Source organism: Triplophysa rosa, linkage group LG1 (genome assembly GCF_024868665.1).
Source record: "Triplophysa rosa linkage group LG1, Trosa_1v2, whole genome shotgun sequence".
In the NCBI taxonomy this organism is placed as follows: domain Eukaryota; kingdom Metazoa; phylum Chordata; class Actinopteri; order Cypriniformes; family Nemacheilidae; genus Triplophysa; species Triplophysa rosa.
In genome coordinates, this window is record NC_079890.1 from 11978229 (window position 1) to 11990248 (window position 12020).

At 38.9% G+C, this 12020-nt stretch overlaps 1 protein-coding gene across 4 annotated transcripts in view; it reads left to right on the forward strand.

Moving 5' to 3' along the window:
• The first annotated feature begins 398 nt into the window (after positions 1 to 398).
• The window catches only part of si:dkey-172j4.3 (diacylglycerol kinase delta), a 79097-nt gene continuing 67475 nt past the window's right edge, over positions 399 to 12020 (forward strand). For 3 of the 4 annotated variants that reach the window (XM_057320536.1, XM_057320789.1, XM_057320706.1), the window contains exons 1-2: positions 399 to 532; positions 1519 to 1745. In XM_057320536.1, coding sequence (XP_057176519.1) covers positions 1569 to 1745 — 177 coding nt within the window. In that variant the 5' untranslated portion in view covers positions 399 to 532; positions 1519 to 1568. Of the gene's footprint in view, positions 533 to 623; positions 998 to 1518; positions 1746 to 12020 lie in introns of those variants that run through there. The other variant, XM_057320617.1, reaches the window with a different exon arrangement.

The window sequence follows — 12020 nt, forward strand, 5'->3', positions numbered from 1 at the left end:
GGATGGATGCAGATGCAAAACAAGAAATACATTTTAAAAAGATTACACCTTCTGTATTCTAACACCAACCTTCTGTTGCGCGCAATTCAGAAATATTTCATAGCACAATAAAACTAACTGATCCCGACTCGCTATAACTTTAACTCCCTGAAAGATCACAACAATTCCATTGAGCTCGACATGTAGCAACAATCACATATTTCGTCCACGATGTCCTCTTCCTATAACATCCTACAACAATCTGAAGTTTTGTTACAGTAGATAACAAGTAGATAATGCAATCATTTATTTAATCTCTCTCGGAAAAAAAAGTAAGATATTTTTGGCAAATCCCCCCAGATGTGCTGACACAGACGGTCTCGCAGCCCGCTGTAGTCTACCCCTCCCATTCTATTCAAATCTTATCCGATGCTATGCGTGGAGCGCGACAGAAGCGCGTTTGACAGCATCTAACTGCGCTGCTGCGAGAACACATCAAAAGCAACAAGAACACACAGAAGGGTCACCGGGAGCCAGACGCTGCATCACAAAGGTAAAAACAAACCACCCACGTCTACATTTTCCTTTGATGGACACAGCAGCCGCAAAGGGAATCGTGTGTGAGTGTGACAGTTGGGTCTTATTTGTCAATTGAAAAGTGATGGCCGAGCGGGACGCCGAGAGCATCAAACGAATGAAACAATTAACAGATTACTTTAAATGACGATACATCCGAATGGTGCAAGACTGAAATAATACGATGAGTTGCATTGAACATGCGCTGCTTATAACGCGACTGTTTTGCCTGGAAAGACAGGACACGCTGCTTGTTCTGAGTCAGACATACGGCTCTGTAAATATAATCTCTTCAAATCCAAAGGTTGTTACACGCCTGCGTTTATTTGTCGCTTTAAGCCTCTGGTGTTTTTTCTTTATTGCTCTGCAAAGCGACCTGCTCGTTAACGCCGTTGCCTGCCGATGGACGCATGTAGACAGCCGATGCGCGGCAACATAACAGGTTGTTATTTGATCTTTATTGAAAATATTGACCTGCAGTCCAATGGAGAAAAATCGCATTTAATACACTTAGACACATTAAAGCAGTATTTTGCGAACATGTGGGGCCAGGAGTCGAGTCAATTATTACTACCGAGAAAGGTGATAATGTATGTCGCCGAATCGAATGATTGTGAGCGCAGCGGATACGCAGCTGACCATGAATGCACGCGCAACAGTCAGTGAGCTCGTGGATCTCTCAAAGCCCTGACAGCGAGTAGCTGTGGATTATGACGGGTCGGTTTGTATCGATTCTGAGCGCCAATGAGTTTCACTGTCTGTATTGTGCAATAGACAAATAATCGCCTGTTGCTGTTATCCGTCTTTCGGTTCGTGTAGTCGTTCCCTTTTTATTTGCCTCAGCACGTTCATTATAGGAACTGAATTCGCTGTAGTATTGCTCAGGCAAAGCGAAAGCAGAAGATGTCTCCTTGGAATTCAATACTGTTACTCGCTTCAGAACGATGTTTGTACCTTTTTCAGGGCTGACTTGGCAAAAGAGAAGACGAGTGCTGTGAAAATCGAGTGCAGTCATGGCCTCGAAGTTCAATCCCAACGTCCTTTATGTCCGGGAGACCCGGGAGTCTCTGACCTCTCCGGACTCTCAAGCTGAAGCGGGTGACGAATCATCGGACAGCGACGGGGAGCCCGAGGAGACCTCGCACAAACTCATCCGAAAAGTATCCACCTCCGGTCAAATCCGAGCCAAGGTAAGATGTAGCCTAGGGAAATTAGAAAGACAAGGAAATTACACATCAAATACATTTTGAATGTTTTTGAGCATTTTTTGTTGTTGTTGAGGGCCAGGGATAAATACACTTTAAGTGCACACGCTGTAAAACAAAACAACAATCGACAACAAATTTAAGTTCTTTCGTGCAATGTATATTTTTTATAGCCTACTAGTAGCTTTATTTCTGTAAGAAAAAATATATAGTTGCTGTAGTCAGATTTGGAAACCACATCCTATAGATTCATGTTACAGTGAAAAGCTCAATATGCATTGCACACACATCCACACACATTTCAGAGTTATGGCAGCACTGCATATTGATCCAGGGGACAGTCGCTCGTGGTTCAGCATCCGGTCAATACTTGGCATGACTAGTACAGCATATGTATAATATCAATGTCAGTTTGGACTAATGTTTATTTCTGAAAGGGCAGCAGGATAGGAGACAGTCATTAGCAAGATTATTATGCTACACAGACGACATCTAGTCTACAAAAGGGATGCAGATGTACTTTTTTAATAATAATAAAAAAGGTTTTTAAGTATAAAATTGATTTGAAGCAGTGTACGGTTCAGTGTGTTTTTGAATTCACATAGTGTTACACTGACCCTTGACTCCTCACATGGCCTTGTTAAATCTGTTAGTGTTGTGTTGCATTGTGATAAAATGAGAAGTGCAGAATTGTTGAGCAGACAGTGTTGAAGAGGACATATCTTTTACACACAATAAACACTATATGGGTAGGATGTCACAATGGAATGTGCCATTAAACAGACTAGTATATGCACTCTATAGCAAATTTAAACAGTAACACATAGAAAAAAAGTAAAAGATAGTGTACAAAAATAACAAACCATTTGGCCAACATATATCATTAATAATAATGTCTATACATGCAAAATACCTATGAAGATTTACCAGAAAACAATGGACAACTTGCTCCCATAAAAACGAACCCTGAAAACAGCTTCACCTTTCAGATAAAATCAATCAAGTGCTGTTGGAATTTTATCTTTGGGGACAGAAATTATGTGATTCTGTAATTTAAGAGAGGTCTTTTTTTCTTTGAAAGAATAATACTTGGCAACAAACCCTGCAGGCACAACAGAATTAGGTGTGTCTCACTTGTGCTTCTCACTCTCAACAATTCAGTTTATGTGTCAGGTGACCTTTAACCCTTTGTGAGATCCTGGGTGTAAAATGTGACTGTTAAAGATTGAGACCTCCTGTTTTCTAGGATGAAAGTTGGGTGTCATCATAACAGAGCAAAGGTTATAGATATACTCCTCTGACACTGTTTGGCCTTGACCCAGTGAACAGTTTTAAAGACTTAACAGATTTCAAACATTGATCATATATCATCATCATGTGCAGTTTTGTAGTAATATGGCTAGAAGTTTCCTTTAAAACAGACCTCGCGTCTACTTTCTTATTGAAACCCGCATCTAGACATTTGAGCATCTCTGTCTTTTCAGTTAAAAATGTCAAAACTGACCTCATATCAGTTGAAACATACTGAGTGGGTTTAAACGGCTGGCTTTGTGTATGTGATTATTTAGATCCTAGTTGTAGTAAACTGAACCTGATCCCAGATCAGAGGGCTGGACTGGGAAGAAAAATCGGCCCTGGCATTTATAATATGTCCGTCTAAGCGGCCAATGCCTCCATTACAGCCCCATACGTTAGCGGCAAACGCGTCCGTTACGGCCCCATGCGTTAGCGGCCACAGCCTCCGTTCCGGCCCCATACGTTAGCGGCCCACCGGGAAAACGCCCGGTACGCCAGATGGCCAGTCCGCCCCAGCAGATCAGCAAAAGTCAGTTTCACTTATCTTCAGTGCATAGTTGATGAAATTAGCAGGATATTAGTCAGTATCAGTAAGCCAATGAAGCTGAACTAATTCAATCAGGCCATTACATAGATGCCTATTAAGTTAACATTTTCATTTACTTAGACAGCTAATATGACACTAATATGTCATGTTGAAATACTTTGAATTCTTTACGAATTCTACATTAAATAGTTGGAAATTAACAGTATTCCATTCATGATCTCATATACATAAAATACTGTTTGATTATTATTTAAAAAAATTGTAATTCATAGAAAACATTTCTTGAAGAGAAACACACTTTTTATGTGATGATAAAGGCACAAAGATTTGAAATTGTCGGACATCAGCTGCCAGAGGATTTATACAAACATGTCAAAGTCTATTTGATTGAATCATTGTGTAGCCTATATCACAGACTTTTGACGTTTACCATACAATCTGACCGATTGCAGCCCAAGAAACACAAAGAAAATGTTAATGGATTTTATAACCGGAATTTCTGTCTGTGCAATGTAGAAAGTACAGATTATTTCACACGTATCTCAAAAAAGAAAGTAAAATATGCACCTCTGCTATATTCTGTGGATATCTCCTTGGAAGTCTTAAACAAATCTCAGAATTTCTATCTCAGATACAGACAAATCAACTTAATTTTTCCTATAATGTCTTCGTGCTAACAGCTGCTAGCTTAAAAACGTTAATATGTTTCCACCAGATGTACAATTAAAAAAAAACTCTGCATCTTTACTCTGAATTTGTGTAAAGGTAGCCAACCAAGTTGAAACGTTGATTTTTGTGTGCCGTATACATCAGACAGGCTATAGTCTCTGACAAATCATGTGCTAATGCTGCTTTGTAGAATCTGACATTTAAAACTGATGAAAAGTAATGGTGTGTGTGCTCAGATCAGTGTCGGCAAACACTGCATGCTTCTTCCTCCTGCTCATTAGTGCTTTCCCTTTAATTAGCATACTCGTTAAACCCTGTTAAATATTATTAATTGTGTCATTTCAGCCTGACTGAATTCAGTTTTACCGGCTGTTGACTTGCACACACTGACATTTAAACATGTGAAGTGCAAAATATTTTGTATGTGTCACAGGCAAAATGTATGAGCCTTGCTGGGAATTTTATTGGAATATTAATGCAAATTGATCATTATAAAAGCATAGCCTATTTTAAAGTACCAAAGTTAACGGTTTTGGACAATTACTGTATATTCAAATTAAACAAATATATAAACTTTTTTTGATTATTAAATGAATAAAGTTAAATTAAATTAATATAAAAGCCATCAAATTACATGCACATCTGATTTAGCTAAACACATCCATTAATAATAATATGCTTGCCATAGACATGTTTACAATCTAAATGGGGACTTCCCATTGACTGCCCTGTCGTTTAAAGCTAATAATAATTACTAAGCCACTTCCTAAAATGCATCTTGTAATGTTTATAAATATAGAAAGAAATGATTTACTTGCTGTTGTTAATCCTAGAAAAAAAGATGTGGTAGCTTTTATTGCATTTTGGGATATCTCATACAGTACGGTGAGTGTGTGCGTGTGTGTGTGTGAATAAAAGAGACAGTAACAGTGATGTATGTGTATCCTGTAACAAGTGAAAGCTCTGAGGGTCTCATTTATCAGTGTGTTGTGTCAATACTCTGTGTTAGATAGCCCTATTCTGCTTCTTCCTCTCTAAGGGGTAAAGAGATACATACATAAGACTCGTATGACTTCTGACTCTGGGCAGCAACTGGAGGCAGGAAGAATTTACAGTAAAGCATGTGTGTTGTTTGTGTTTATTGTGAGCTCAGAGATGCAGACATTCGTCTGTAGGCATTCAAAGACAGAGAATGGCAGAAAAGTCCTAATTAGCCACTTTTCCTCAAGGCTTTGGACCGAACAAGGAAGTGACCCATGTAGCAATGATGACAGGAGCAAAACAGACCTGTGTGCAACATTTATTAGGATTTTTACTATAAAATCAGTTTCAGCTATTAAAGATCCCAAAGGGGTAGTCAGCTGTGATTTTATACCTTAAAGAAAGATGCTTGTTTCAAAAGTGGCTCTTTATTCAAGTACGCCAGCTTAAAAAAGTGTGAGACACGATGTAAATCATATTATATTGTATTGTCATCGTATTGAATGTCTGTACTAGAAGCTTCCAACACCAAAGAAAATTCCTTGTGTGTGCAAGCACACTTGGCAATAAAGCTCTTCTGATTCTGATTCTGATTCTGATGTCGCCTCATGAGGAACAGGAAACATAGCAAGACTTTGCGTAACTGAATGACAAAGCAGAATTTAGTCAAGGGCCATACAAAACATCTTTTTGAAAAAAAAAAAACCTTCTGTGATAATGGAAAAAGATACAAAGCATGATTAAAAATGAGAGAACAGAAGTGAAAAGTGCAACTCACTGTGCGGGTGGGTGGGGCACTGGGGAAATATACAGTAACAAAAAAAAACGGTTGCTTGATGTGTTTTGAGCTACTATTAGATAAAATATTGGTGGAATGTTGGAATGTGCACATTTCGTTTAGCTTAAAGGAGTCATTCGCCGGAAGTACGTGTTTTTCTTTGTCTTTTGTGTGTTATAAGTTGCCCATGCATATATTAGACACGTGAAATTGCACAAATTTAAGTGTCGGAACAAAAGATGTATTTTATCTAGAAGCGAATGCTCACCCAGACCTGCCTGAAACGCCTCATGTAACCACACCCCCACAACTTGACGTCAGCTCGTGGAGTGATTTGACTAAAACCCGCCCAAATCTACACGCAAGTAATGGGGGCGGTCTTGTAAATCTCATTGTACCGCCGCCAGAGCAGCCATGTCGTGGAGACGCTGTGTGTTCCGTTGCCAAAAGAAAGCCTCTTTGTTTTCTCTGCCAAAAGATGAGTCAACAAAAAACGAATGGTTACATTTTATTTTCAACACTGTTCCAGTGCTTCACTAATCTGGGAGCGATCAAGACTGGCCATGCACGGCAGCTTCTGTTAAAAAGTGGGGCAATTCCATCGGTTAAAACTCCGCGAGGACAACTTTTGCAAGACACATAAGCAACTGCAGCTCCAAAAACAAGCCCAAAACAAGCCCAACATTATTCATGATCATCAATGTAATTCATTATCAATTATTTATTATTAATGAACGAGCCTGGGTCATTTTAAACTGACACTACCCTGTTTGAAAAACACAAACATAAATTATTTTACAAAAATGAATTGCAAATCTCTGATGTGAGCAATATAGGCCTGGAGAGATGGAAAAGAAGAAGATATAATGACCACTTAACATAGCTGTAACAGCCACACATTTATAATAAAGTAAAACTGAACTATATGCATTTGATGTATACTTTTTAAAATTATATTCTGCAATGATCAATACATTTATTTAATACAATAAAAATGTTTGATGTTTACCTTATAGCCTAATAAATAGGGTCATCCCTCCCTACCCGTTTGCTGCACTGTGATCAGATCTGAACGTTTCGTTCATTTTCACATTTCATTCTAATCGTGACAGATGTAATACATTTAGTTTAGTTGGTAGGGGAAAGGAGGCGGTATGTTTGAGGACAAATTACGCTATTCACACGTGCTTAGGCTTGAATAACGCTGTGTACCCAAACGCGCAGATCTACACTTTTAACATGTTTAATGATGTAGCACGGTTATAAAAAGCTTTTTATCTTTAAGTGAATACTTCATCTGTTTAGTATATTTACCTCCGATTATCCAAAGAGCGCCGATGATTAAGTGAAGAGACCACTGTAACATTCTTGGCTTCTCTATGTTGTTTTACGTGCTTAGATATGTTGTGTGACCTTCTGCGGCTCCGCGCAGACCAATCGGCGCGTGACATCATAGTGCCGCGAGAGTGATTCGACAGTAGACGTCTCTGTATGCTTTCAAGTAGCTCTCGCAGTGCTGTGATGTTATGCTCTGCCGCATGTAGTACAAAAAGCCTACCTTCGAGCAGACAGTGTTAATGGATTGAACAAAACAGCGACCATAGATGTAAAGAAACAAAGTTGCTTGTCAGGTTCAGAACAAGCAACCATATTTTTTAAAATAAGCCCCAAAACCCGCAACAAGTGATTTTTTAACGCGACTTGACAGAAAAAGAAGCCCAAGGTCGCGTATTATAAGCGTGTGATGTTTCTATAGTGATGTTTCGTTCGTGAACGAATCGTTCTTTTTGAACGAATCTTTCAAGTGAACGAATCGTTCACGAAATGCAATGACTCATATTTCTCGTTCACTGAAATCTCTCCCTCGAGCACAGAGCGTCTTGGTTTAAAAGAGTGTCTAAAGCACGAGCCAATGGCGTTCGAGAGTGAGCTTTGACAAAGCATATCATTGGTTGAATGTACTGAACGAATACGCCCTTCACTGAACGAGCCTGTGTTTGAGTCTGAACAAGACCCGCTGATTCTCGTTCAAGAACGAGCTGTTACTTCTGCCTCGTAAACGAAATGAAAGATGAGGTCTCTTGTTCAACAAGTACAGAAACGGACACAATGTAAATATCCTTACGAAAATAATTAAATAATGCAAGCTGATGGTTAAATGTAACAAGGAAAATTTAACATTGTCATTTTTATTGCATGGAAAATGTCAAGCCCTGTTTACTCAGTTATTGTACTGCAAGCACAGGTGTTTTGTGTGCATTTTGTATCATTTATTGTACTTTCAAATAAAAACGACTTCATTACGTTTAATTCATGTCATGCACTTCTCTAAAAACTGTAAAACAAAAAAGTATTGGTTAGCTCTCATTCGCGTCACTTCAGCAAATAGCATTCCAGTTCCGAAGGGACGTGTAATTGGTTAGATAGTCCACCGAACGAATACACCCACACTGACCCAGTCGCTGTTGAGTCTGAACGAGAGAGAGAGATCTCTTTCGTGAACGAATTGAACGAACTGGTACATGTCGTTCATGAACGAATTGAACGAGAGTGTACAGTACACTGTAGGTCGGTCATTTAGCATGTGAGTCTCGTTCAGCAATCAGCAGAAAGCGGATGCAAAGCGCAGTTACAGGTAGGCTACTTTGCACGCTTGTTTATTTAAAATACATAAACTTCACGTTTATCATAATCCCAGATTTATGAATGTGTAAATGACCAAACAATTAACTTTTTAATTATGCAGAAAAACCTTGTGCGTTGGTCATCTGAACCACTTATTTAGATTAATTTTATTTATTTAATGAGTAGATCAGAGACACACGTTTTAATAAAGCCTGTAATCAGTTTATACGTCCATTAATACGTTCGTTGACATAACACAACTTTTTCGCCACCTGCTGGCATATTATAGAAATGGTCACTGACCCAGCCAACATTTTTTTGTGGGGCCAATGTATATGGGCTTGAGGCATGGGCCCCAAGTGGGTTTGTCCACGGGTTCCATGTCGGCCCTATGTGAATTAGCCCATATGAATCCTACGTAGCTGAGTGGGGCCCATGTGGGACCCAAGTGGGAAACATGCATAAGGCCCATATTGGTCCCACTTTATAAAACCCATGTGGATTAAACCAAGGCCCTATATGTCTACTACTATATATTTGCCTGTACATCATAAACATAATAGGTGCATTCTGAAAATGAAAAACACATGGATGTTCAATATCAAATTTATTATAATTTTCTGATCCTTAACACAGAATATTTAACTCAACCTTAAAAACAGTCTTAAATGTTAAATTCATTCAAAATAGTTTGATAGATTTCAGATTAGAAAGGGTACTTTAAACTCAACTGAACAAAAAATATTTTGAACGCTTAAACTGCTGACAGTCTGATGTTTTGTGCCAGACTGCATTTCCCTGTCTCGTGCTCCAGTGGTTTCAGTCCACACCTGTAACAGAAGAACACAAATACAGTTATTTGATATGTCCAGCATCACATAGTTTACAGCACAAATGAGTACTCTACATGCTATCAATTTAATGTCAAACAATTCAAAAATGCATCACCTCACAATAACAGATTTATTAGTTGACAAGTACAGTATATACTATATAATCTTATGAACAATCTGTTATGTGTAGTCTGCATAATGAAGGCAAAGATGCTGCATCTATGTGCAGATCAATCATTTAACCCCCTGGGGTCCGAGTGGGTTTTAAATCCTGGAGAAATTTTGTCATGTCATGAGATTTGTGCTTTTTAGTAATGCACCCATATTTTAATACATTGTTATAAGTGGTGGGACATTTTCACGTCGTGCTGTCAACCACTCTCTGGTAACGTTACGCTGAGAACTCTTTCTCAGGCTTTTCATTTATAATTAGCACTACACGAACCAGAAATATCACGCAAATACAACAAATCCGTGTTATATAATGTACATTGTCAGTAAAAAACAAGGTTCTTGAAGAACACATTAACGTATTGAAAATGTAATGGGAACTAGCATTCTAGCACTAACGTTAATTTACACAGGCAGCAGACAACGATAGCGCGGGCTGCATAAATCTGGTCTCAGAACAGATTACAATTTATTTCCTAACGTTACATCGTTTCTGACATAAGCCTTTTGAGCTTTAGACGTCTGAGGAATTAAAAAGAATGGCATTAAATGGTTAAATATCGTAAATTAGTGTCACTCGTCATAGGCTGTGGTAAAGTCAATTCAATTTGACCTCAGGTGGAAAAATGGCAGGTACACGCAGGCTTACAAAGTGCAAAGGAAAATGACGGTCAAAACAGGGTTCCCGGTGCTTGATAACACGGATAACAAAAACACGTTTAAGAAAATATGAATTTTACCTTCTTATTTTTTATTATTTCCAGTCCCGACTCGTCAAACTTCCTGCTCGGTGGAGTTGCCAGCGCGCCACTGCTCTGCCAAAGATATCCTTCCGCCGATAAAGAAACTCCTCTGTAGTTTGATTTATTTATTTGACTTAAATCAATAGCTGTCATTTAAACATTAAACATTTTCAACAAAATAATATTTATATGATATAAGAAAAATCTACCAAAACTCAGGAGAACTACTTTGTCAAGCGGAACAAAGTGTTCTCGGTCAGGGGTGTGCTCGACTCCATGCATCACCTGCGGAAAGCAATCGGGTTATGACATCAAGATACTGCGACATCGTTTCTAGGCAAGTGCTTCCTGATTGATCTCGCGGTAGTGTGATGTGAGCCGGTCGGTCTGCGCAGCTAAGTACGAAGTCGAAAGTATCTATCACATTGAGCAAGAACGTCGCTTGTGAGACTCATGTAAATTGACCTGGATTTCTGCATTTATCTATCGTGGTTGATTTTCATACAGTTAGGATAGTGAAAGGAAGAAAATACTGATACAGGCTTATTGAATGAATTAACAAAAATATTCCAGAAACTCCATTTGCATTAAATACATAACAAAATCAGCCTAAATATCTGAGATATTTGTATGTTTTAAAGGATTATCAACCAAATATAAGAACTTTAAAAAGTTCAAATGCATAATGTATTTTAAGCATGAATTCATATGCCCACTTGGAGCCCATGAAGGTCTCATATGGGCAAAGCTATGTGGGACCCATATTGGTATCCCACACGGGGCCCATATGTTTTGCCCATCTTAAACCTATGCCCACGTGGAGCCCACATTGCAGATAAAACCCATATGGGGCCCACATACAAATGTTCAAATGTACGCATTTAAAGGAGTTTAAAGGCATAATATGTATTTTAAGCATAAAATCCGTGTGCCTACATGCAGCCCATAAAGGTCCCATAAGGGCAAACCTATATGGGACCCACATTTGTAATCCCACATGGGGCCCATATATTTTGCCCTTTTTTATCCCATGCCCATGTGGAGCCCATGTCGCCCAGATATAACCCACATGGGGCCCACATAGCAATGTTGGCTGGGTGAACGAATTAGTGAACGAATCTGAATGAATCATTTTGGTGAACTAACTGAAAAAGAACGAATCACTCAAATGAATCATAATTCCCATCACTAGTCTGGCGCTTCAGATTCACAGCCTGGTAAGAGGCGTTACATTTCCGTCACACAATTGCAGTATTCCACCAATCACTATGCAGTAGTGAACTGGCCAATCATAGCACACCTCGCTTTTCAGAGCGATGAGCTTAATTATCCTCGCGTTTCAGAGAGGCGGGGCTAAGAGGAGATACAAACATGCACGGTATGTGGAAAATACAGCGTTTTTTAACCTTAAATCGTGCATACACATTGTAATACATCTTAAGCAAACAATAATATTCGTTTTAGCCGCGTAAAATGACCCCTTTAAACAAGAACAGACTATAGTAACATGAGGCAGTGTTCCTGCCAGGTGTCATCTTTAAAAACGACAAAATTCAGGCCATGCTCTGTTCTGGATGTTAAGAGGGCTGTAATAGGTTACATTTTTCCACAGTGCTG